The 26,620-nt window shown below is 44.5% G+C and overlaps 1 protein-coding gene across 5 annotated transcripts in view; it reads left to right on the top strand.

Moving 5' to 3' along the window:
• The window catches only part of IL1RL1 (interleukin 1 receptor like 1), a 61,780-nt gene that overhangs the window by 3,527 nt on the left and 31,633 nt on the right, over window positions 1-26,620 (top strand). For all 5 annotated transcript variants that reach the window (XM_025213169.1, XM_025213171.1, XM_025213168.1 and 2 more), the window contains exons 2-8: window positions 12,876-12,949; window positions 16,813-17,008; window positions 17,316-17,493; window positions 17,588-17,750; window positions 22,913-22,981; window positions 26,072-26,204; window positions 26,293-26,444. In XM_025213169.1, the coding sequence (XP_025068954.1) occupies window positions 12,880-12,949; window positions 16,813-17,008; window positions 17,316-17,493; window positions 17,588-17,750; window positions 22,913-22,981; window positions 26,072-26,204; window positions 26,293-26,444 (961 nt within the window). In that variant the 5' untranslated portion in view covers window positions 12,876-12,879. The remainder of the gene's footprint in view (window positions 1-12,875; window positions 12,950-16,812; window positions 17,009-17,315; window positions 17,494-17,587; window positions 17,751-22,912; window positions 22,982-26,071; window positions 26,205-26,292; window positions 26,445-26,620) is intronic.

Raw genomic sequence — 26,620 nt, forward strand, 5'->3', positions numbered from 1 at the left:
TAAGACGTATCTCCGATTCCGATTTTGGTGGCGCGTTCACCCAGAGCATCCGGAGCTCTGTTCCATGGAGCCTAGCAAACTCCACGTGACCGTCCATGTTGTCTGTGTCTGTAACCGCAACTCAAGCAAGTTTTCCAGCCTACACCACTGCCATCTCGGTGTAAGTAAACAATCTTTAAATCTACCGCTAAGCGTTTGTGCCTAATTCCAGCTCGTCGCCCTCCCTCTCCGATCCAGCGTGCCCGGGTTGCTGGCCACAGCCCGCATGCAGCACGAAAAAGGGCTCGGGTCGCTCCCGGCCCGCACACCACGGAGCCTAGCAAACTTCGTGTGAGTGTATCCAGAGCTCTTTTCTCCGAGTTGTTTTCTTCGGTTGACACGACGGGCTCGCGTGTTTAGAGCCTTCAACCGGATTGGGCTAGAGGTTCACGTGGAAGGAACTCTTGTCCGCCTCTCTTCTTTTCTGTCTGTAACTGCAACTCAAGCAAGTTTTCCTGCCTGCACCGTGACCATCTTCGGTGTAAGTAAAATAATCTTTAATCAACCGCTAAGCGTCCGTGCCTAATTCTAGTCCGCCGGCCTGTATTCCCCGACCCGCGTGCCAGGGCTGCTGGCCACAGCCTGTGCTGCATGCCCCTGAGGGCCTCGGACCGCTCCCGGCCCGCACACTGACATTCTAAGCTGTCTCTACTTCATTTGAAATCAGTGATTTGCAGCCACTCAGCACCTTACATTATTGTATTTATTCAGCATATATTTGTATTAGTCAGCAAAATATGCCATATTATATTAGGTCCAATGTTTGAGAGTACTTGAGTTCCTTGGTAAATGTTTGGAGAATGAGCCCATAGAGATATACCTATTTCTTGAGACCTGAAACTTATTACTAGATTCAGTGGAAAAATGAGGCCAAATGGTAGAACTACAGGGAAAAATATTCTATGTGGAAAATTTTCATTTTTGGTCAAATATGAAAATAAACCTAATCGCATTTTCCAGGAAATTGCAGGTAGTTTTATCATTAGGCAGGCTTTATAAATTGTAAATTTAAAATAAATTTTCAAACATTGTAGTGGGAGAGTTTCTCCAACTAGTAGCAGAACTAGAGGTGGGCAACTAGTACATCAGCCCTGGGTGCCCAATTAGTAGAGGCAGAAGAAAAGCTGTGGCTGCAGGTGCTGGCAGCCCAGCCACTACTGCTGCCCAAGGGACAGAACCTGGTTGTTAAGCCTCTGTCTCCTCCATAAATGTATGTGTTTCCATAAATCATTTAGCCTAGGCTCACTCTGTTTTAGGAGTTTTTCACAAATGTTTGACTGGCCAGAAGAAGACTGCAGCTGCTCCCAGTCAAATTGCTGGAGCTACTTGCCGGTTCCCTTAGTTTATCATTTGGCATTTACTGCAACCACCTCATGTCTTGTACATGTATTTTCATTTGCGTCAAATGGGTATAACATACTACTAGATCAAAACAATAAGTACTGAAGGCATCCTGTTTATCTTTGCTTTGGACAATGCGAATGGTTGCATAAGCTATCAGGCCCCATACTGTCTTTGAGGGCTGGAAAGATTAATCCCTAGCCCATCTTATACTGAGGGAATTTGGAGATTTGCCATTGACTTCAATGGATAATGGGAACAGAATTATTTTTTTTAGCAACACTATGTTCAGAAATCATTCTTCTTTAATTCTAGTCAACACGCTGTGTACATGAATTAATGCTCTACTGAAAATTGCTGCCAAGGCACATGTGGCAAGTTTTAAAATGGTAGTACAGTGCGGATAAAAATAAGAATGCAATGGCTAGATTTTTCTGGGAAGAATTTGCACATGCCATGTTGCTATCTGTCACCCAGTCTGCTGGTCTGCATTAGACACAGAGCAAGACCCTCATGGAACAAGGGGTTTGCTGGGAAGATAGAGGCATAGCTCCTGGATCTTGTGAGGCCATGCAGAACTTAATACAGGTAGCATGCCAGTTCTAAGTTGTAGCCCATGCATAAATTAAGTCAGATAATGGTAAACCCATTCCTGTGAGTCCGTGCATGGATTAGTTTGGCCAGATGACATTATATTAGGTTATTTTTCATTTTAATAATATGGGTGTGAAGGGAGCTCTGAGGTAAAACTCACCCTGTGTAGTAACCAAGGGCTGCTGAAGTGAACCCTGTTGCTGTTACAACATTGCCTGTCCAGAGGCAATATTTTTTGCAAGGCAAACTCATCGGACACATTCCCACAAGTGTGCATATGCATTTACCTGGGGACAAACAGCAGTGGTGCATAGTTGTGTTACTGTTCCTTGTCCCTAGGGAATGCCCCAGCATGCACACATGAGCACACAGCAAGTTGCCCTGGGTAGGGTAGGAGAAGCTGGGTCCAGCACCTGGGCTGGCCACAGCAGCCTTACTTGGGGTCCCAGAGGCCTTCTGGGCCTTCAAGCAGTGGCAATCTGGGCCTGCAGAGTCTGGTCGGCAGCTGGAGCCTAGCTCTGGCTGGCCAGGCTGTGGTTTTGGGCTATGCATGCTATATCCATGTGTGCCACCCTGCTTTTTGGGGGGGCTTTTTTTTAGATACCAGGATTTCCCAATATCACATTTGGCTTTGCACTACAAATACGCAGCACAGAGAACCTTTTGACAGGTGCCATGTACATTTTGCAGAATCTCAACAGTCTTTGAGGTTCTGCAAAATGCATGTTCCTGCTTGTCTGGACCACCCATAGGTTTTATATAAAAATATATATTTTGAGAATATAAAGGGACAAAAGAATCCTATTTTTAAAATGAAAGCTTGGATTCTTTAGTTAATGGATAGTACTCTCGAACATGGAGAGAGCTATGATGGCTTGTGATTTTTCAATAATCTTCAAAAATTGTCTTCTAGAACAGAAATTGCTATTGGTTATACATGTACTAGCCGTCTTGCTGCTGCCATATCGCACAAAAAAATCTTGCTCCAAAATACAGCTGCCGAATGAAATGAAAGGAAAGAAAATGGAGAGAGAGGTTGAGTGCGCTCAGTCTACTACATCCCAGTAGACATATGCAGTTCTTAAATGTTGATTGCTTCTCCTACTTCTTGTCATCTTGGTTAGATATAACCATACAAAGTATCTCTAGAACAGTGGTTTTCAGCCTGTGGTCCATGGACCCCTGAGGGTCCACAGACTATGTCTAAGGGGGTCTGCAAAAGATCACTATGATCAGTCAACAGTATGTGAATACCTACCCTTACAATTCAAAGGGGTCTGTGCTTCTATTTAAATTTTTTTAGGCATCCACAAATGAAAGAAGGTTGAAAACCACTGCTCTAGAATAAGCAGTGAAACAATTTGTGTATGTATAATCATTTGCACACATGCATTGGGATCAATACATTGTGGAATCAGAATCAATAATTTCACAAAACCAACGATATCAGGTCTTTTTAACACAAATGTGCTTAGTAGCCTAGGTGAGAGGTGTTCTTTATTGATGTGGACTAGTTGTTCTCAACCTTTTTAAACTGAAGGCACTCTTCGTTAGACTTGAGGCAAGTTGACTCTCTAACTTTTGTGAATTGAGTGACACCCCATTTCAAAAACTAATTTATTGTAGTGCTTACCTCCTTGTAGAGGGGCTGGGCATTGGGTCAGCCAGGATCTCCCAACACCCTAATTAAGAATTAGTGATCTAACTTAGAGTATCTTTATGCTGCAGCTAGTGACCTGTGAGAGCTAGTTTCAAGCTAGCTCTAGTTACTTTTCCTGGCAGTGTTGCTGAGTAACATAGCACTCATGATAACTACATCCATCCCCCACCTCCCCTGAAAAGTAAGATAAACACTTAGGTGATTAGCCCATGCTGAACTTGGGCTAAAATAGGTGCACTGCCTGCAGTACCCAAACTTGCTAATTTAAAGCTAGCTCAGGCTTGTATACATGAGCTGAAGTCACAGCTTTGGGCTCCCTTTAAGGATAAGCAACTAATGACTAATGTATGGAGCCATATTTCTCTATGTAAGAAAAATCCACAAATGGTGCAAATACACCAAACTGTTTCAGTTGCTATCAAAGTGGAGTGAAATTACCTTTCACCTATCATGTGTTAGCAGTGTCCAGGTCATGCATTGCATTTCATCTTGTGGTAAACTCTACCTCCCATTATTAATCCCCTGAATTATCAAGGTGAAACAAGGTTTAAACCAAACTAAGATCTAAAACCAAAACCAGCCTCAACCCTTGATGTTTATGGTATAGATCAGAGTTGTCCAACTTCAAGTCAGCCTGGGGCTGCATACGGCACTGGTCGTAGACCTTAGGCTGCATGCTGTGTGGGCTGCCCAGATCCCCACTTCATGAACAGCTCAAGCTCCTCCAGCCCAACTGCTCCTGTGCGAGGAGCGTGATCCTGCTTCCTGTCCCCACAGCCATATGGGCAGAAACTCAATGGGCCATCTCCCACTGTGCTGCCCTGCCCCAGAGACCCTAGCCACTGGAGCAGCAGAGGAGCAGTGGGGCAGCCTGTCAGCCTGCAGAACCTGAAAGCTGTATCTTGCAGGCCAGAAGTTGGACAGCCCTGGTTTAGATAAAGAAGATAAAGGCCACACCTCCTTCCTCTCCCCAAATTGGGCTAGATTAGGGCTGGGTCATGCCCCTTTCTCCCAGGGGGCCAGGTTGGGGCCAAGCCAAACCACCTTCCCACACATGGCTAGATTGGGGTTGGGCTGCCCTCCTCCTTTTTCTGTGTGGCCAGATGGGGCCCCACCATGCCCACCCAGACAGAAATGCTGAGCACCACTGATCTAAACTGTCTCTGAGAGGTCCGGGCAGACTTTTTTTTTTGGGGGGGGGGCGGGGAAATATTGTTTTGTTTCATAGACTTCGATTAAAAAAACCCCAAATTAGAGTAGCTTAGGTTGCAATCCATTTTGGGCTATGGGTATATGTAAAATTGATTTAAGCCCTTGGTGCTAGGTTTATTTCTTTTTAATTAATAAACAGCCACCTGATGTTGACTGTATAAAGGGATCCAGGAATACAGACCAGAGCTCAAGTCTTCCCCTTGCAGAGTGCCGTAGACTAGAAAGACAGGGTCCTTTTTTGGTTCTTCTCTTGGCTCCATAGCTCTTGCACTCTTGGCCACCCAGTGATCCAGATTCAACAGGGGAGGTAAAAGGTTGCTCCTTCTCAGCCTATTTCTGGATGTTCCTATTTATAGGAATTACAGCAGAAATTGCATCTCAGTGGGCATGTCTACACATGCAGTAAGTCACAATTAAAGTTACTGAATGTTAGCTTAATGCACAATAACTGAGTTTTTGGCAGGTGTCTACCCGTATAGGCAACTGGCACTAAAGTTAGTGCTATTCCCTACGGTCTTGCTGTGTCCTTCTGGGGCCAGGGGGGGAGCTCCAGCTTCCAGCCGCATGGCTGTCAGCACTTGGTAACCACCTGGGAAACTTTGATCCCTGGCCAGCCCCTTCCCTGCCCATGCATCCATGCAGCAGCTCCCTCCTTGCCCACCATGCATCCCCACGCCGTGGCTGCTCCAGCTCCTGCCCCTACCCCTGCCAGCAATGCCTAGCACCCCACTGTTCCAGCTGGGTCCCTGTCAGCTATGACCAGCACCCTGCACTATTGCTGGCCATGATGCTGGCCTGCTGGCCCCAGGAGAGCTGCACACCCACCAGCAGGGGCCAGGGTACTGGCTGTGGGAGGTCCTGAGCTCCCTGCTCTAGCCTGCCTGCCCTGCTGCCCACACATCCCCTAAATTCTGCTCACCCACAGCACCACTCTCAGGACATGCACATGGGTGAAACAAAAAAAGTAATTACCCTCACAACCCCCACCCCCATCCCTCCTCCCTCCCCCTCAACAAACAGAACCCCTGTCCTCCTCAACCAACAGAGCCCTTCCACCACCCTCCCCACCAACCAACAATAAAGAATCCACTTAGACATGGAAAACACTATTTACAAAAGGAAAACACAATTTACAATATTTTGGGGCCAAGTCAGGGGGTCTGGCAGGCAGGAGGCACCCAAGGAGTTCCTTTGAGGGCCAGGCAGGGGCCTGCTGTGGGACAGCAGGCAGGACATAGGTGCCCTGTGGAGCCATGGGCAGGGGCTGGGCACTGGGAGGCATGGATGCGGCTTCAGACCCTGCTCCTTCCCCAACTCCCTGCAGGCCAACTGCTCTGCCATGCTGTTGCCCAGCCCATGGTGCCCAGGCTCAGGGCATGTGGGGCTCCTGGACATCTGGGGTGAGGGGCCAGCTGTGCCCCCACCTTCCCTATGTGGGCCAGCCCCTTGCCATGTTGCCACTGTGCCCTGAGCATGCCCCTGATGTGTATCTTCTGGGTGGTGCATGATGAGCTGTTTGTGTAGGCTGAGGGGTACCCAAGCCACTGCGCCCTGCTGCTGCTGCTCCTCTTGGTGCCCTGGGCACACCTACACTCTTGGTTCAGGACCCTGATCTATGACAGCGTGGGGGGAAAGCCTGGGCTTCCCTGCAACCTCTGCTGCCATCTGGAGGGCTACCTATGGCAGTACTATACATCCCTGCTCCCCACTGCTGAGGAGGACGTAGCTGCCAGCATCGACACCTTCCTCAGGGGGTGAGAGGCCCGTGCCCACCCAGTTGTGGGAACACAGGCTGCTGAATAAAGTTCTGAACTGTGTCCTGCCTCCCTGCATGCTGTAGGGGAGGAACTCGGTGCCAGGGGAGTGCAGGTGGTCAGGGGCAGGGCCAGGAGCCATCACTGGGGGCAGGGCCAGGGGTGGAGACTGGGAGGGCCCTCCTCCAGTGTGGGACTTACCACATGTCCAGGGCTGGCATGACTAGTGGCTTGCTGTGGGCCTCCCTGTTGGCGATCATGTCCAGCTGCACCCATTGTCCACATCCTGAGATGTATGGTGGGCCAGCCAGTGCTGGATTTAGGCTTAAACTACTTAAGCTACAGCTTAGGGGCTCACAATATGAGGGGCCGCTAAATAAGACAAAAAGATGGACATTTTTGTTCTACTATAACAAAAATATACATATATATGGCTCTACAGTTATTATTCATATTGAGTTCATAAATTTGTGCAGAAATAACAATAATTCATTTAAAAATGTCATGAAAATCCATTTTTGTGGCTTTTGTGTATTATTTTTTATCATATGGGGCCTCTTAAGATGGACATATCTTAGGGCCTCAGCATATCGTAATCCAGCACTGGGGCCAGTTTCTGTCCAGGCCCCACCCAGGGAGTAGCTGGCACTGCTGGTGGCCTATGGTGATATAGCCAGTTGGTTTTTGTGGGGTGGGGCTGCACTGAGGGCAAGGCAGCGGCTGGCCAGAGCTCCCTAAGCTCCCAGTGGATGTAGTAGCCAGGGAGGAGGATGGGGCAGGGTGCTGAGGCCTGAGGGCCCCTCGTCCAGTGACATGTCACTGGAGGGGTCAGGGCAGGGTGAGGACTCGGCCAGGCTGCCCTTGATGGTGACACTTGCAGGGGTGTGGCCTGGGTCCTGGGGTGCCAAAATATGGGTCAGCTCCTGCATAAAGGCTGTGGTTTTATGGGCATGACCAGACTGATGACTGTGGCCAGTCATGGCAATCCACCATGCTCACAAGGCCTTGACCTTAATGTGACATTGCTGCACCAACTGGGAGTACCCTCGCTCATGCATGCCGCTTGCCAGGGCCCCATAAATGTTGGAATTCGAATGCCCACCCCGCGCAAACTGCCTCTGCATATTGGCATGGCCCCAGAGTGCCACAAGGTGGCCAACCTCCTTGCAGTTCCAGCTGGGGGACCCGGCAGTCGGTATGGACATGCACATGTGGGCGGGGCCAGAGCTCAATGGGGAGGATGACAAAAATGACATTCTCATCTGGCGCTGGTTCTCTGGGCCCCTGTGCAGCCCCTGTGTAGCTGTCTGAGTGTCACCAGCCCTAGACAGTGCTCCAGAGCACTCAGCAGAGGGGCACAGCCAGGGATTGGGAGCTACATGGCAGAGGCACTTCACAACAGCACCTGCAAAGAGACACTGCTGGGGCTGAGCAGCACCACAGAGTAGGTGATGGCTCTGCTGCCAGAGACAGCCAGCCAGCAGCCCTGGGGAGATTTCAGGGCTGGCAGAGGGTGGAGCAGGTTGTAGCCCTTTGCAACACTCACCTGTGGCCAAGCAGCAGCTCTGCAGAGGGGGCAGGACAGGCAGAGGCAGCCTGTGGCCTGTCCAGGGAGACACACGATGACTGCTGGGCTCCTAGACACACAACAGGCTCCTGGTGTGTGTGCCCCAAGGCATAAAATGGCTGCAGGCTTTTATACCCAGGAGCTAGAGGCTGCTAGAGAGCAGCCCAGCCTTGGAGCAGGAGACGTGGCCAGCCAGGAGCCCTGGGGCTGGGCTCAGGCTGGCCCTCTAGTGGCTGGGCAGACCTGGCACTAAAGTTAGTGCTGGGTTGTATCTACATGTGCGTTACTGTGCATTAACTAATCACACTTAAATTTGATACCTGCATTTGCAGGTATCAACTTTAGGTGCAATTAGCCATTTTTACTGTGCAGTAAGGGTGTGCACTTGTAGATGTGCGCCTGTATTATGCAGTAAATTAGCTCTTGCATAGACACATACAGTTAAGCACAAAATCTCCTGGCATATAACAGGACCATTGTATTTCTATGTACGTCAATCTCAGTTCATTCAGAGAGTACCTTGGTTTCTCTCTTTTGCTGCTGTCTATTTCATCCCTGCCTTCATGGGGTTGCTGAGTCCCATTAAAGGCATTAATCCTGTGAGAACATGAATGAAACCTTCCTTTAGGAACACAAACATTTTTTAACACAATGCGTATAGGTGGAGAGGCAAAATATGGGCCTACATTAGAATCCTCTGCATGCGTGTGTGTGTGGACTCAGTAAGACATGGTTAATTCATTCTGAGGATAAGTAGCCATTTTGCCTTATTCACCAGTCCACCTCAGTCCTGGTGGGAGTCCTGTTGGTTTCTATAGGAAACATTTTGGCTAGTTAGTCATTGGTTTAAATAATAATTATTTGGTTTATAAAATGGCATGCATAGTAAATATCTATAGAATTTGCTACTGAGAATCCATCATATTAAAAAGGTACACTAGAACTCAGATCAGTCATATCTGGGAATTTTGCAACCTGCTTAATTCACAGCAGAACAAGCAGCTCAGCTGTTTGCTGCAGCTTTTACTTCAAAGCGTGCTACTTCTCTGACCACCTGCAGCTCCTCAAAGGTCCTATACAACTGATTGGACTCTAATAACCTTTGAAAGAGAGCAGTCCTGTATTGCTATTTTCTGTGGTTTTGTATAACCACAACATACTCTGTTTTCTTGATATACTGTGTCAAGAATATTTTTGTTGGTGTGTCTTGTGATTACATAGTAAATCTAGGAAGGCAATGATTACTGATTATGCATACGCCACTAATTTTCTCTTGAAAAACTGAAAATATGGCTAGCTACTGGTGATAACTAGTCACTCATGAATACTTAGTAGTCATTATCAATCCCCTTTTGTTTGATGAATTGTCCATTTTTTGCCATGTGTGTATATAATGCAAGCCAAGAATGGTTTAATTGACTTTGTTCAGGCTTCTAACAAGAAAGTGCCATTTAGCTGTGAGCAATGTCATGATAATTTTTTGTGAATCTAAGGCTACCTATAATCGTAGTGACAGCGTAACTTTAACTATTATCTCATTTACTTGAATATAAGACACATCTGATTATAAAATGACCACCCTAATAATTAGATTCTATATATGGAAAATGTTATAAATTTGTTATAATTTTCCAGGTATAGACTTTAACTATTGGAGATTTGCCTTCAATTTGTCCCCTTCCCACTGCTACAGCAGGGAGAATAAATCTGTGGGTCTGGTAGCCCCCTCAACCCCTCAATTTAATTCTCTAGGAGCCCCTTCTCTCCTTCCTTACTGTCAGATTCTGCTCTGCCTGAGCACTAGAAAATGAGAAGCAAATTTGATAAAACTGACCTAGAAATAAACATATCTATAGTAACTTGCACATAGGGAAATTACTAGAGGTACCCATAGATTTATTTAGTTCAGAAGTGATGCATTTTATCTTTTTAGAAACTGCTGCAAGTTTTAGCAAAGTCCGTAAAAACACTTTTAAGCAGCACTTCTGCATCTAATACAAACTAAGCATGATATTAATCCAAAGCCAAAAGGCTCATGATTTACCATATAGTTAATTGGACTGGGCCCCAGCAGAGACAGCATTTTAAGCCATGATGACCCCACAGCTCAGCACTGCTCCATGGGTGCGTCTACCTGAGATGTTTACTGTGGAGTAAACTAATTAGCTGTGCAGTAAATATCTCACATCTACATGTGTGGCTCTATTAGGCTGCAAGAAACAAATTAACTCTGTGGCAGGGTAGTACTTGAGTACCTGCTGTGGAGTTTTTTACTCTGCACCAGTGCACATGTAGACACTGATGCAACTGGCTGGGGCATGAGGGTGCTTCAGTGCAGGGGATGCCTGCTGGCTAGTCCCTCACTGGAGCACCCTTGTGCCCCATTCAGCCCCTCTGCAATATGTTGAGCAGGGTCAGAACAACCTTGGGCTGGCTGGCTGACCCCTCTGGACCCTCTGCCACAGTGTCCAGGAGCAATAAATGCCAGCACAATATGTGTCAAAATTTATAGCTCTGTATTAATAGCACATGTAGATACTCCCAGTCTATGTGAGTATTCCCTATACCTCTCACAAAGGATCCACATGCTAATTATCCCCCACTTCTGACTGGAACTGGGTGTTTCATAGTTTCATAGTTGGTAGCGCTGGAAGGGACCTGAGCAGATCATCAAGTCTGACCCCCTTCCATGGCAGGAAAGAGTACTGGGGTCAAACAACCCCGGCAAGGTGTTCATCCAGCCTCCTTTTAAAGACCCCCAGGGTAGGAGCCATTACCACTTCTCTTGAACTTGGTTGCAAAATCTAAGCCGCCATGACAGTGAAGTAGTGCCTCCTGATATCTAGCCTGAATCTACCCTCTTCCAGCTTGTGACCATTATTTCTTGTCACTCCTGGTAGTGCTTGGGAGAACAGGGACTCTTCCAAAGCCTGTTGGTCCCCCCTGACTAGTTTGTAAATGGCCACCAGATCCCCTCCCAGCCTTTTCTTGTGGAGGCTGAACATATTCAGGTTCCATAGCCTCTCCTTGTAGGGCCTGCCCTGTTAACCCCTGATCATTCGAGTGGCCCTCCTCTGGACTCTCTCCATGTTGTCCACATCCCTCCTGAAGTGCGGCGCCCAGAACTGGACGCAGTACTCCAACTGCAGCCTGACCAGTGTCACATAGAGGGGGAGGATCACCTCCTTGGACTTGCTTGAGATGCATGTGTGTGGATGCATGAAAAGGTACAGTTGGCCTTCCTGACCGTGTCCCCACACCATCAGCCCATGTTCATTTTGGCATCAATAATGACTCCAAGATCCTTTTCTGCCTCTGCACTGACGAGAAGGGAGTTCCCCAGCCTGTAGGTCTGCTGCTGGTTCTTCCTCCCCAGGTGCAGCACCTTGTACTTTTCAGTGTTGAAACCCATCCTGTTCTCATCCGCCCACCCCTGTAACCTGTCTAGGTCCAATTGCAGCCTATTCCACCCTTCTAGCATGCCCACTTCCCCCCACATTTTAGTGTCATCTGCGAATTTGAACAGGGTGCTTTTCACCCCCTTGTCCAAGTCGCTGATGAAGATGTTGAACAGTGCGGGCCCGAGGACCGAGCCCTGCAGAACCCCACTGCCCACTGTTCTATCATGTTCTTGTTATGAGTCCTGGTATCCTATGCAGATGAGGTGCAGGGCAACCTGGTATAGCTCCATTTCATGGAGGGCAGGGCCACACTAATCATATGCAGGAGACTGAGAGCAACAGAGAGATTCTGGGAAAACTGTTTGGGGCTCCCTTCAGTGATGTTTGCCAGACACTTAAGGCAGGTTAAAAAACAAGACTTATTGGAAATGGGAAGGAAAGGTGCAGCTTGGCTTTGGGAGTGAAGAGGAAGCCTATGCAGTGCCTCACAATGACTTGAAAAAGAAAACCAAAATATATTCTATGCAGTGGCTCACCATGACTTGAAAAAAGAGTCATGCTGAGGGATATTGAGTGCAATGGGCACTACCATGTATCGTATTCAGATAGACTGCTCAATCCTTGTGGCTGCCATCAGCCTCTTGGACTTTTTAGCTAAGATCAAAAGTAGCATTTTTGACACAAAGGGAAGGGTATTAAGGCTTACTCTGGCCTTTCTGGTGCAAGCCTGGTATCATAGTACCTCCTGGTCCAATGCTTGTTCCTTCCTTGGGGAACAACTCCCTATTTTTTTTAAAGGCCACACATTCACGCACCCGCACTTGCACCTGCGCGTAGGCGCTCACGCGCGCGCGCACACACACACACACACACACACACAAGTTCTCATCAGTATATTTGTCCCATATGGGCCATGTGTTAGTTATGTTCAGTGTTGGCTGGATTTAATTAATTTTATAGTTGGTTTCCATTACTGAGCACACGCTGCTTTTGGCAGCAGTTTAATGACAGAAATATATTTAGTGAGGTTTCCTTGTATGCAAATACAAGGAGACTATTTACTCCATATTGATGGGGGGGTGGGGGGAGAACCTTGTCTTATATTTGAGTAAAAATGGTACCTTGCTAAGATAGCAAGCCCTAAAGTCAAAAATACCCTTCTATCCAAAGATCAGCACATGTGATTCAGCTTATCACTGTTATCTGTTAAAAGATGTATACTGTTATCTTTGCAGTAGCGATAGGGTTATATTACTGATGTAGTCAAAATGTACTTTAAGAAGACATTCTTTCTTTCTACCGTTTAGAAATATGACGTGGATTCCATGCTTGATCTTGCTATCTATTTTCTTCCTCTCTGTTTCCATCACATCAGAATCATGTAAGTCACATTTTGGTGGTATGTAATTAAGTCTGCTCTGCAAAACTGTCTTGAATTTTTGAAATAATAATGGTTTTTTCATGTTCATCTAGCCCTCTGTCTTATTTATAACATTTTTCATCCTCCTCTGTTTGTTTAGCAAACTTTCTATTTTTCAATGATTTCCTCCTTAGGCCAGACAATTCCCACACTTCCTAATACCACTGTTGCTGCTCCTCCAACTTAAAATGGTTGGTGGGGAAGGAGCACTGCTAATCTAACAGAAACCATCATAGAGGGCTTTTCTTTGTAACTCCTTGTTTTCATCTGGCTAACTTTTCTTCTTCTTTTTCCCCCCCCCCCCCCCTTTTTTATTTTTTATTAATTTTTTGTTGTACTTTCTTTGTCAATTTTTCCAGCCTTCTGCCTGACAATTCTTTTTCATTTTTCAGTGTGCCCATAATTTGAAGACTTGGTTGTCTATCTTAAATTAGTCACTTCAGCATCTGGGTGCTTATCTGGCACCCAGGCAAGGTTCTTTGAGTATATGTGATATCTTTTATTAGACCAACTGAGTAGTTGGAAAAAAGTTCTTGGCAAGCTTTTGGGTGCAGTCACCCTTCTTCAGGTAGTTTCATAGTTAGTAGGGTTGGAAGGGACCTGAGCAGATCATCAAGTCCGACCCCCTGCCATGGCAGGAAAGAGTACCGGGGTCAAATGACCCCGGCAAGTTGTTCATCTAGCCTCCTCTTAAAGACCCCCAGGGTAGGAGCCAACACCACTTTTCTTGGAAGTTGGTTCCAGATCCTAGCCGCCCTGACAGTAAAGTAGTGCCTCCTGATGTTTAGCCTGAATCTACCCTCTGCCAGCTTGTGACCGTTATTTCTAGTCACTCCTGGTAGTGCTCAGGGGAACAGGGACTCCCCCAATGCCTGCTGGTCCCCTCTGACTAGTTTGTAACAGGCCACTAGATCCCCCCCTCAGCCTTCTCTTGTGGAGGCTGAACAGGTTCAGGTCCCATAACCTCTCCTCGTAGGGCCTGCCCTGCTGACCCCGATCATGTGAGTGGCCATCCTCTGGACCCTCTCCATGTTGTCCACATCCTTCCTGAAGTGCAGCACCCAGAACTGGATGCAGTACTCCAACTGCAGCCTGACCAGTGTCACATAGAGGGGGAGGATCACCTCCTTGGACTTGCTTGAGATGCATCTGTGGATGCATGAAAAGGTACGGTTGGCCTTCCTGACCGCATCCCCACACTGTCGGCCCATGTTCATTTTGGCATCAATAATGATTCCAAGATCCTTTTCTGCCTCTGCACTGATGAGAAGAGAGTTCCCCAGCCTGTAGGTATGCTGCTGGTTCTTCCCCCCCGAGGTGCAGTAACTTGCATTTGTCAGTGTTGAAACCCATCCTGTTCTCATTCACCCACCCCTGTAACCTGTTTAGGTCCAATTGCAACCTAATCCTCCCTTCTAATGTGCCCACTTCCCCCACATCTTAGTGTCATCTGCAAATTTGAACAGGGTGATTTTTACCCCCTATAGGGAGGGAATCTTTTTACCCCCTATAGGTATAGGGAGTCAGGGTGCTTTTTACCCCCTATAGGTATAGGGAGTCTCTGCTGGTCTGAGACTCCAAAGAATGAGAGAATCTAAAAGTGTGGCAGGATGTCAGTGAGGCACCCAGACATCTGATAATCCAGTTTCCATTTCTGTGACAACTTTGTCATCAACATGTAGAACTGAACATTCAAAAACCTGATTCAGTGTGGTTTTTTCCCTCTTCCAAATTTCCCCTCTCTGGTCTCATTTTTCTGTTTGTTTTCCTTAACTACCCACCATGCCCCTCTCTTAATTTCTCTTCTGTTTGCCTTCATTGCTTCTCTTTATTGACCAGTTTCTTTTTTCACCTCTCCTACCCTTCTGGCTTACTTATTCTCTTTCTTCTCAAGAACCTCAAAGAGACTTTCCTCTCTTTTGGGGATTTGTTCCAGGTGTTTTGTGTGTGCATCTACACAAGACATTTACTGAAAAGTTGACTAATTAGCTCTGCAGTAAATGTGCATCTACACATGCCGCCCTATTAGGCTGAAGTAAATTAATCAACTCCGCAGCAGGACAGTACTTGTATTTACATATTTAAATACAAACCCTATTCTGCTGTGGAGTTCTTTACTCCACAGCAGCGCATATGTAAACCCTGCCCCAGCTGGCTGGTGCACAAGGATGCTTCAGTATGGGGGCTACTTGCTGGCTTGCCCTGCCCTGAGCACCCTAATGCCCCAACCAGCCCTTCCACAGCACACTGAGCTGGGGGAGCAGCTCTGAGCTGGCAAGCTGATCCTCAGGGCCCCTGCCAGCTGGGGCTGCTCCAACCTGGCTCAACATGCTGCAGTCCCAGGTACATGTTCAAATGGCGTGCCTGGGAGCAATAAACTTTGGAGAAACAAGCTCCAATGTTTATTGCTTCACTTTAATTTCACATGTAGATGCACTCTGTGTATACTTGTTTGTGTTTTCCTACAGAGCCTCTTGCCTATGTGGTAATTAAGGGCATCCAGCTAATAGCAATATAACAAAGTACAATCTCAAACATATTTAAAACACTTCAGCCACCATATGCATAACAAACAGCTATGCTGAAATAACAGTCCTAGTAATATGGTAATAAACCTGATGTTCAGTTGTGCCTGTAATACAATTAAAGAAAATGTTAATATATAGCAAGAAAGACGCTACAAACTGGAGTTTTAATAAGTGTAACCAGAAAACAAAAATTGTTTCACAAAAAAATTGGGGTTTTGTCTGTGGATTTTGTTCTGCACCAGGATGAACCCAAGACTTTTTAAATTTTCCATGACAAATGAGGGAGAGTAAGGTCTGACTGATTTTTCCATGCAGTTTGGTTCAGCAAATCAGTGTGGAAAATGATTTTGTAAAAAAATTCCAGCTTTATTTCTTGTACTATAGCATTCTGAAAATACTTGTTTTCAGACTTACTTTGCACAATAATTATTAGCTCTATGAATGTGTCACTTCTAGATATGCAATATTTAGAAGGAAATAAGAACTATGTTGGTGCTGATTTCATCCCTGTATTAGTTTCTGAAAGTCTACTGGGTTACATAAGTATGAGAGCTTCACTCAGTTCCCTTGTGTGTATGGTCTATTAAAACCACAGAATATTTACTTGGACTCCATTATATGCTATTATCATTTTAGTATAATACAAATCCAACGTAAACTAGTTCACAGCAAACATACTGCACTCATATAGCAAATACACTCTGAACTTGAAGTACAGAGTTTACACAATGGGTATTCTGTATATTTGTAAAGTAATAGAACTGTCTTACCATTTTGGATTTTGACTAATAATGGTTTTGACTACTAATGGTTTGTTTGCACATAAAAACTGCAACTATTGAAAAAATTAAAAGCTCATCTTGTGAAATCAAAGCAGTGTTCTGTGTGCTGATTCACTTAAAATCAAGTTGAATGTCAATTTAGTTTGAACTTGATGCAGCTAACATAGCCGAGGTTTAAAATGATGTAAAAGTAGCTGCAAATCAAGTTGCACCACTTTAACCAAATTGGGTCAAAACTTTACCAATCATTAAACCAGCATAGTTCTTGTATAAAACTGGCTTGACTTGTATAACAACACACATGTACTATCAGTGGTCAGTCTTTCTCTTCTGAAATGTTATTGCAGTTTCCTACTGAATATATAAAATGTTGGATGCTTACAGTTTGAAATTCTGGCCTCAGTCAAGTCCATGTGAAATCTCCCATTGATTTCAATGAGGTCAAGATTTCACCTCTAGACTTACTAGGTATTTTTAATTTAACTGACACTGAAAACTTTTTCTCCTTGTGCAGTTGATGCAATGGAAGGTGAGGCTTTTGTTGTAAAATGCCCTAAACGAAATAGTCTGACATTTAAATGGTATCACATGGAAGGCAACAAGACCATTCCTGCAGATGAAGGAGCACGGATACATTCCTCTGGGAGATTTCTTTGGTTTCTGCCAACAGCAAAAGAGGACTCGGGATATTATACCTGTGTCACGCAGTAGTAAGTGGAACAGTGAAAATGCAGTTTTTAAGGCTGTGTTTTAATGAGGGATTTGAACTACCTATCTCTAATGTTGGCATGCACCAAGTACCTGCAACTTTTATACTCCAGTCCCTATTTTTGAGTCATGATTTTTTTTTAAACATTTTTATCTGTATTTTATGTCTTTCAGTATCCTCTTCTATGTATACTGTGTGTGTGTGTGTGTGTGTGTGTGTGTGTGTGTAAAGCAACTAGAAATGTAGGTTATTTCTGGATATGCATAGAAATGTTCCAACATGTTCTGTCATTTCCATGCTTTTTTCAGTTCTAATAATCTTACAACACATTCCAGAGTAAGTGTGATGGTGTACCCATACGAACGAGACATTTGTTTTCCAAGTCAAATACGTTATCCAAAAGACACTGGAACTTTTATTTCTGGCAGAGTTGTTTGTCCTACAATAGACAATTATGAGAATGCAACTCTTGTCCACTGGTATAAGGTAAATATAAACACGCTAAGTGCCAATGAAAATTAGATTAGATGATTATGTCTTATTATAGATGGCTAAATAAAGGAAGTGTCTTATTTTCCAGGATTGCAAACTTCTCCAAGGAAAAAAGTATTTCTCATGGAACAAATATCTTTATATTAAGGCTCCAGTAAAAACTGATGAAGGATATTATACTTGCCAATTTACCTACACACACAGTGGAAATGAGTATAACGTGTCAGCAACAAGACTCTTTGTAATTAAAAGTAAGGTAGCCATATTGCATCTTAAATAAAATAAGGGATTATTACTTGCCTTGCTAGATCAAAGTGAATTTTATTAATCAATTATTTAATAAAAGGTTGCCCAATATTTTGTTGCATCTTGATTATAAATCTTATAATCAGCTTCTTGAACATAAATTTTGTGCATGGAAAAAATACACAAAAATGCACGATTGGGCTATATTTCTTAATGGTCTTCTAGGGATACCTTATTCTTGACCACATTACAGCTATCAGCAGCAGCTTTTAATGATATTGGCAGCTGGATGTGGTGATAACAGGGGTCCTGGTTTTCTCTGTTTAAAAATTGCAAATTCTCTGATAAAAATATCACAAATTCTCTGATTAAGCCTTCCAAATCTGTGATTAAAATGAAAAGCCTCTCTATACATAGGTATCAGTTGAACACAACATTTTAGTGCTATATTTACAGTTTTTAAGCAATTTGAAAACTTATAAATGCCTCAATCACTATAATAAAATACATTCTAAATACCTATGTATTTTGGCATTTGGTTTTGTTTTTTTAATCATGGAAAATCAGAGCTCCTGCTGCCCCCCTCACTCACTGGGATGTGGTCCAGCTGTGGTTGCCCCCCCTCCCAACTGATCTGTGATGCTGAACAGCCCTGATATGATGTTGCCCCTCACTCCCAAGCCACCGCCCCCCGCTTCCCCCAGCCCTGCTGATTTGAACCTGAACTGGAACCGAATCACCACTTGCCCTGTCCTACAGAACCACAATGGGAACCAAGCCACAAAAATGACTGGGGTCACCGGTTAAACTCATGTCACTGGTTAGACCAGGGTTACTAGTTAAATGGGGGTCACCATTTACCCCAGCAGTCAGATTGAGGTGACTAGTTCAGTCTTCATTAAAACTGCCTGTAACAATTTTTTAAAGCTATAAAAATCACTGGCGCACATGAAAACATGCATAGGTAAAATGACATACTCACTGCTGCCACAAAGACACGCCTCACTGCTCTATCACGAATCCTGGGATTTTCTCTGAATTTGCAATTTCTATCGCATTTTTTTTTCCTCTTTCGCTCCTTTAGTTTATGTGATTAACAGAGATGGAATTAAATGTAGGTAAACAGCTGTAAATAAATACTACTGCTTTCTTAGTGGACTCATATTTATTCTTACAACCATTTAAGATCAACTAGTTCCAAATGCCCATTTCCAAAGCTTTCTTAACACTTTATGCAGTTGTAGTGTGTAGGAGGTGGAGAGGCAGGGGAGCAGGTAGGCTCCTAGCATCTGAGGAACAATGGGAGGCTTGGAGCATGCCTGTAGGAGCTGTGAAGGGGGTTAAAGGCTTGGGGCAGGCTTCCTGGCTGGGAAGGAGTAGGCTGTGAAGAAGTCCCTAGGCAGTCCCTCTGGATGGGCGAGCTGGGGCCACAGCTAAGACCACTCTGTACACCCAACGGAATTATGCACAGAAAAAATTCAAAATTATGTGCAGGAAAACTCAAAATTATGCTAAATTAATTTTTTTTGTACAAATTAAACTAAATATAACACTATTTGAACCTTCTTTAGAAATATATGCAAGTACTTTGTATGGTTGGGGTGTGTGTGGGTTGTGTGTGTGGGGATTTGTGAAGGTGTGGGGGTGTGGGTGGTGGAAGGGGTTATGGATGGGTGAGGGGCTTGTGGAGGGTTTGTGAAAGGGTGTGAGGGGGTATGGGTGTGTGTAGGGGGGTTTGTGGGTCGGTGTGGGGTTTGTGATGCACAGCCCCCACTGCTGACAGCTTAGAAGCAGAGAAATTATGCTGGTTATAGGCACCTGGGGCTTTTTTAGATCCAAATGGTAGGCCTAGTGTGATTGTAGCCTCTATTGGGGGAGCCAAGTTGAATTGCTTTTCCTAGTGTAGGAAAATACCTTCCTAATTCCCATTTAGGTACCTCCAAGACCATACTGGCACATGCCCTTTGTAATCTGTGGTCTTTGGAGAATGTGGCTGTCATCAGTGAGACAGGTATGGAATGCGGGGGTGCAGTCTTCACTGGTAACTCATCAATAAGTTTCAGTATTATCATTGTGGTTAAGGGTAGAACTGACCAGAAGACAAATACAGATTGCAGAAGCTTTCAAGACTTTAAAATTTTGGTTTTGCTGTGCACTGAGATGAAAAGCCAAATGTCAGCATGTTTATTTGAGAAAAATAGAATTGTGATTGTTTTCAACTTGAACTCTGAGCTGTTTGGTTTGGCAAGGGCTCAGTAGAGCTGGTGATTGCCAGTGGTGTGGGAGATAGGTTCTAGTCCCGCCTCTGCTGAATAAAGGATAACGTTTTTCCTACCAGATCCCTCTGAATTAGGTCAACCTGAGACCTGAACCTGGATCTTTCACATCCCAGGATTTATAGAGCATGGGAGTACTAGACCTCTTTTTGCTGGGAAACTATTTGGGGGTGAGATAATTGTTCATTAAAACTTCCAGCTTGGACAAAATGTATTTCATTGGCTGAAAATGTTCCAGCCAGGTCTAATCAAGGATAGTGAATACGTCACCCTTCCCTCTTTGCCACAGACTTCTCCACAGTCAAAGTAGTTTATGTCTCATATGAGCCAGACTGTTATATTTGACTTCTCATGAAACTGAATGCAAAGAGATGGCTGTTGCAACATAATTTGTAGAGGACAGGGTTGGGGCTCTTTTTTTGCTACCTGGGTTCAAACATTGTCAAGTGTACAGAATGCAGTCAGAGACCTATAATATTACTACCTCTCTCGTTGCTCCCATCTCCTTCATTCCAGCTGCTGAAAAAAGAAAAGTCAGGGTTAGGGGAAAGAATTGATAACCCTGATATTTGGGGAGAAAAGAATGAAAGTTGTACTGCAGAGCCATTAGACAGATGAGATTTGGGGGCTGAGGCATTTTGAGATGTTCTGGGGAATGGGAGGGCAAGGGAAAAAGTTCCGAGGGGAGACTGTGGAAAAGGGCTGGAACATGGTAGAAAGAAAGAAAAATGTTAGAATTTAAAACAAACACAAAGACTTGGGGCACTTTTACACGTGGTTTGAGGGTGGGGAGGGTGGCACTTTAGATTGGCTCTGACAGCCACTCTAATTAAAACGCTGCAGCGTCACATGCATCAGTGTCTCCAAGCTTATGTAGCCCAGGTAACTTGGGTATATACTCCCCTTCTCCGATTGAAGGGGATTGTTAGCTGGCAGGTGTGCTGTGGGGGTGGGGACGGGGGACTGCAGACCGCTCAGTTTCCCTCCGTCCCTATAGAACCAGGCCAGGACAGTCAGGGGACTTAACTATATACACATTTATTTACATTAATGTATCACAAGGGAAAGGAACATGGATATAAACATATGTACAATATATATATATATATATATATATATATATTCCTCCCCTGTGGGAATCCTCTTTTGCCTGCAACTCACGGCTCCCAGGCCTGGAGGGTAGTCCTTGTCCTCTGTGCCAGACTGCTCTCTCACCTGCAGTGGGCTTCGGGGTGGGGGTCGCTGTCCCCTGGAACAGGGCTCCGCTATGCAGGGCTTCTGGGACCTCTGGCTGGGCCCTGTCTGCTGGCTCCGTAGGCCCATCAACATCTGGCTCTCTGGACTCAACCTTTTGCTATGGGTTGGAAGCCTGGGCTGCCTCGTGCAGCACCAGGCTTGGTCCACTCCCGGACCCTCCATGCAGTGCCTCCCGCACCGAGCTCCCAGCCTTGTTTTGGGGGTTGAGGACCTGAGCCGCCCAAGCACTCCAGAGGTCCTACTCCATGCACCGTCCTGTGCACTGTGTCTCTGGCCACACACCAGAGGTTGCAGACATGAACTGCCTCATGCAGCTCCCAGGGTCTGGACACCATGTGTTGTGCTGCACACCGAGAGCCTAGTTGCTGGAGCCGTCTGCCGTTCCCTGCTGATGGAAGTCTTCAGGGGTGCTTCTGGGCTACTGCTTTGCCCTGCTGAGCAGCTCTTCTAAGCCCCATTCTTCTCTCTTCTCACTCCCGGATGTGTTCTCCTTGTGCTGGGCACGCAGCTCCTTTTATACGCTCCAGGGCTCTGCCCCTGAAGTCTTCCAGACCTGAGTGTTGCAGTCTTCAATCAGGTCCACGGGGGGGGGAGGGAACTCCTCTCCCCCTCTCCCCCTCCCCTCAGGAAAGGGGCGTGACTGAACTCCTCTTGCTGCCTCCTGATGGGGGGCTGAGCTCCACCAATCAAAACAGCAAGATTTCAAGCCTGGCACTCAACCCAGGCTCCAAAAGGCAAGCCTGCTACACTTAGAAACAGTGGTAGGGGTGCTTGAACTAAAGCTTGTTCAATGAGCTTTAGTTCAAGTGCCGCCACTGCCATTCTGAAGAGCGTGCATGCTGATACATGAGATGTGGGAGGCTGCCGGACCACAGGAATTACCATGCTCCAGCAGATTGATGAATTGGGTCTGCTCCGATGAGCTGTAATTACAGTGCATTGGAGCAGCCTCCACAATCATGTACAGGCACCCCTGGATGTCTAATTCAGGGATAAGTAGCTCTATACAGGTATTATTGCACATCTGAACATTTAGGCCTATAAATCTGTAAGCATCAAATGCTGAAGGATTCCCATTCTTTTTAAAACATTAAATTAAGTTAAAGAATAACATAGCTGTCTGAGAAAGCATGCTAGTGTATTAATATAATTGTTTCTTTTTACTAACTAACTGAGTGGGAGGAGGGGGGTTGGCAGAAGTGCCACAAATTAGCCGTGCGCCATCTCCAGGTGCCACTCCAATACTCTTCCCCTGCTCTGCTCTGCTCTCTGCTCCCTGCCCTATCTGCCACTGTGCTGCCTGTTTTGTGGCATGCATGCCATAGGTACGGCAACCCCTCAGCTGAAACAACATCCTTTGTGGGAGAAAAAAATCCTTTCTTTTCTCCCCCTGTTAAAAATGTAAACAATTAAAAAAACCCAACAATGAATACATGTCATACAAAGTGACATATTTCCAAAAAATATTTTGTCATAGCTGGAAAATCAGTTAATTCTAATAAATGGCAAATCTACCTCAGGATAGCTTGATTGTAGGCTTCTAAAGCAGTGGTAGTAGCAGCTCGTATTGTAAATCACATTTTGACAATATACTAATCCTTGTTTTCCTTTCTCTCTCCCCCTTAATTTATAAGACATCTCTGAACCTAAATCTCCTCAAATTATATTTCCAGAAGATAATGATGTAATAGAAGTAGTGCTCGGTAAGTACATGCAATCTTCATAATAATTTTTAAATGATTTTCTGTACTTGGTTGGATAGCTTAAGAACTGATAACAGGATTAGTAAGTAATAGCATTTTTCACTAGGTTTTTTTCACTAGAATTTTTATTAGCTTGAGTTTGATCAAAAGGTTAGATGTCTTTTGACTGTTTCGGCATTAATATCAGCCATCTACCAGTTTTAGGCGTAGACGAATGATGAATTAGCACATTATGGTTTTGTACACAAGTGTAAATTACACCAGTGTTTGGACTGGGGAAAAAACCAGCTTTCCAGAGGTAGATATTACACCACTTTATCATGAAATGATACGGGACTAAGCAATAGCCTGACTGAACTGAACAAACTTTACCTGTGTCTGAAAATAGCTACAGCTGTGGATATGCAATCTCTGATTGACGGTAACATTTTACACTGGGAAATACTGCATTTGCTTGCATACAACATGCCCCAAATAAGATGGGCACCTTGTTCTTGGAAGACAGAGCACACATCTGCACATGTGCCTGGACTGTAGCACATTAAGCCAGGTCACAGCAACCATAGCTGGCAGGGGGGCCGAGGGGTCAGTCTGCCTGCCTGGGGCTTCTCTGACCTGGCTCAATGTACTGCGGAGGGGCTGTCTGGGGCATGAGGGTGCTTCATCTTGGGGCTAGCCAGCCTTGGCACTGAAGCAACCTTGTGCCCCATCCAGCCAGGGCAGCATCTACATGTGCACTGTTGTGGAGTAAAAAACTCCTCATCAAGATAGTACTTTTATTTACAAGTACTTGTATTTACAAGTACTACTCTGGTGTAGAGTTTATTAGTTCTGTGAGCCCTAATAGGGACGCGTGTGTATATACTGAGACATTTACTGTGCAGTTATTTAGTCAACTGCACAGTAAACATCTTGGGTAGTGTGCCAAGAATGAACTAAAAATATCTTTGCTTGAAAATGCTGGCAAGTTAACTACGTAGCAGCTTCTGTAGCTCACCTGGGGAAAGACAAAGTGTCCATAGCCAGCAGCTAGTGAGCCTCACATGTAGCACTGCAGCATTACTTTCTCTTAGCCTCTTCTCCCAGAGGCATTACCTATTATTATATTTCCACCCTTATAATGCACATGCCAATATCCAGCAGCTTAATTAGGGGAAAATAAAGGTGCATAGTGCATGTGAAAAAATACAGTTGTTACTCCTGACTTCCTGAGGGGTAACCTTTACCTTGGAATAGAGTGACTTACACCTATGTGGAGATGAACATCATATATGCATTTTACATTTATAGCAGGGTAAATGTGTTGTCTGCATAACTTCAGGCAGGTGTGAGATGACCATGTAAACAAAGTTCTCTTCTCGTAGTTAAGGGTGTTCCTTCCTGATCATCATTTGGCACACTGGACACAGTGGACACATCTACACGTACATTAAAGTGCTTTTTCTAATGCCCATTAAATTTAGTACTTCCAATGTGAGGGCACTTTTACAAGTGCTCTGGGGATGGAGTTGGGAGGGGGGCAGTACTTTAATTAGAGTGCCTCCAAAAGCTGCTCTAATTAAAGTGCTGCTGTATCTCCTGTATCAGCGTCCCTGCACTTAAAAATGGCGGTGGGGGCGCTTGAACTAAAGCTCATTTGAGCTTTAGTTCAAGTGTTTCTGCTGCCATTTTTAAGCACAGGGACACCGATACACAAGATGCAGGAGGTTGCCAGAGCACGGCAATTACCATGCTCCAACATACTCGATTAATCGAGTCTGCTCCAACCCACTGCAATTCCAGGACAATAGAGCAGCCTCCGCACTTGTATATAGGTGCCCTGAGGTACTAAGGAAATGTGTGTTAGGCTGCCTTAATGTATAGTAGCGAATGCACATGGTTTTTAAGTGGTGCTTAATGTGCAATAGCCTATTTTACTGGACATTTGTCTAATTGTATGTTTTTTTACATGACGCTTTAATGCACAGTAAAATAGGCTACTGTACATTAAAGCATATGTGTAGACACGCCTAGTGTGGGCACAGATTGAAATTTTCATACAGCCAGATCTGAGCAAACAGATTTTACTGTCCGGGACACTCAATTTAACACATTTAAATTGCACTGGTTGCAGTGGGCAGTGTCCGTGTTCTCTGCTCAGTGTCCCTAGCTTGCTTATCTGTAACTTAAACTTGTAATTAAACTTGTAATTTACATTCCTGGTTTTGGTTTTTAACTGTTCTTTATTTATTCCACAGAACTAGTTGATCTTTAATCTCCCCCAAATGAGAGAGGCAGTACTTTGTTTCTAGCTGGGTTCCACCCTGCTTTATGGGATATCAAATAGGCTAGTACCTTTTCAAAACTCTAAATTTACTTACAGAAACTTAACATCCCACATTTTTTACTCTAATAAATATATTGTTCCCTGATTGCTGAGGTGCTGGAATTCTCCTTTTTCTTATCTGCATGAGATTCGTAACCTTAATTTTGTGTATAGGCACAGATTTGCAGGGCAGTAATGAAACTGGTTTTAATTTATGCCTTTATTATTTTGGTGCCAGATACGACGACTCATTTTTGAGAATAAATATTTCCTATTTCACTTTTGCTTGGGCTGATTTCTTGAGCAAAATCAAATCAGTATAGTCTTCTTCCAAAATAAGTATCTATGCACAAACTTGCCTGAAATAGCAAAGGTGCTTTGAATTAAAACTGATGTTTTAATGCAAGTTTTTGTGTAAATGAGTCTTTGTTCTTAAATTTTCTTAAAAGTAGACTAATCTGTTTGATTCCTATATATTATCAACCTGCATTATCTTCATGCTCATGTAGTTTTTCTATAATCTGTTTCAGATAACCACAGATAGCCACAGGAGTCTACATATGTATTCTCCTTGTAACTTGGAAATTCTTTTCACTCTTTTCTGTTTCCAATTCTGTTTCTTATATGCATACAGTTTTTAGAGTTAAACTTGTGGATTAGAGAGAAATGTTAAGGCAAGCTTGGGGGCTGATGTAGGGACATGTAGAAAAAGATTTTTTGGGTTAACAAAAGTTACTTTTACATTTTGTCTGGGAATACCTACCATCCTTTTTTCTCTTGTTCAGGTGCCCCTGTGAACATTTCCTGTAAAGCTTTTCTGGGGATTGGGAACCAAAATGTAGAAGTTGTCACTTGGGATGTTGGTGACTTGCAAGCTAAATATTTAGATCCTTTGAGGTTTCAGGAAGACTATCACAGGTAAGCATGGTATTGTGTGAAATTATTTTTCTATTTTTCAAGTGGTACCTTTCCATTAAGAACTGCCATGAGCAACTCTTCCTGCTAGGTTTTCAGGAACTTTTAAAGAACGTTATGGAGAGGCTGTGCTAAGGGTCACAGAAGTGAAACAAGAGGATCTTCAGTCAAATTTCACATGTGTAGCACTAAATGCAAAGGAATATATAATGGCCACAGTGACATTACAAGAGTCTTGTGAGGGTAAGCTCCTCTTAATATTTTTCTTTATTGTGTATAAAATGTCAAAAACATGTTGTTATACAAATCTGTCTCCCCCGCTACACACACTTCTCATCATCAAGCTATAGAACAGAGATAATATGACTTATACTTCATAATAATGAGATTATTGTTGATGGATTTATTCAAGTCTGAGT

This window comes from Alligator sinensis, unplaced genomic scaffold (genome assembly GCF_000455745.1).
Source record: "Alligator sinensis unplaced genomic scaffold, ASM45574v1 scaffold680_1, whole genome shotgun sequence".
In the NCBI taxonomy this organism is placed as follows: domain Eukaryota; kingdom Metazoa; phylum Chordata; order Crocodylia; family Alligatoridae; genus Alligator; species Alligator sinensis.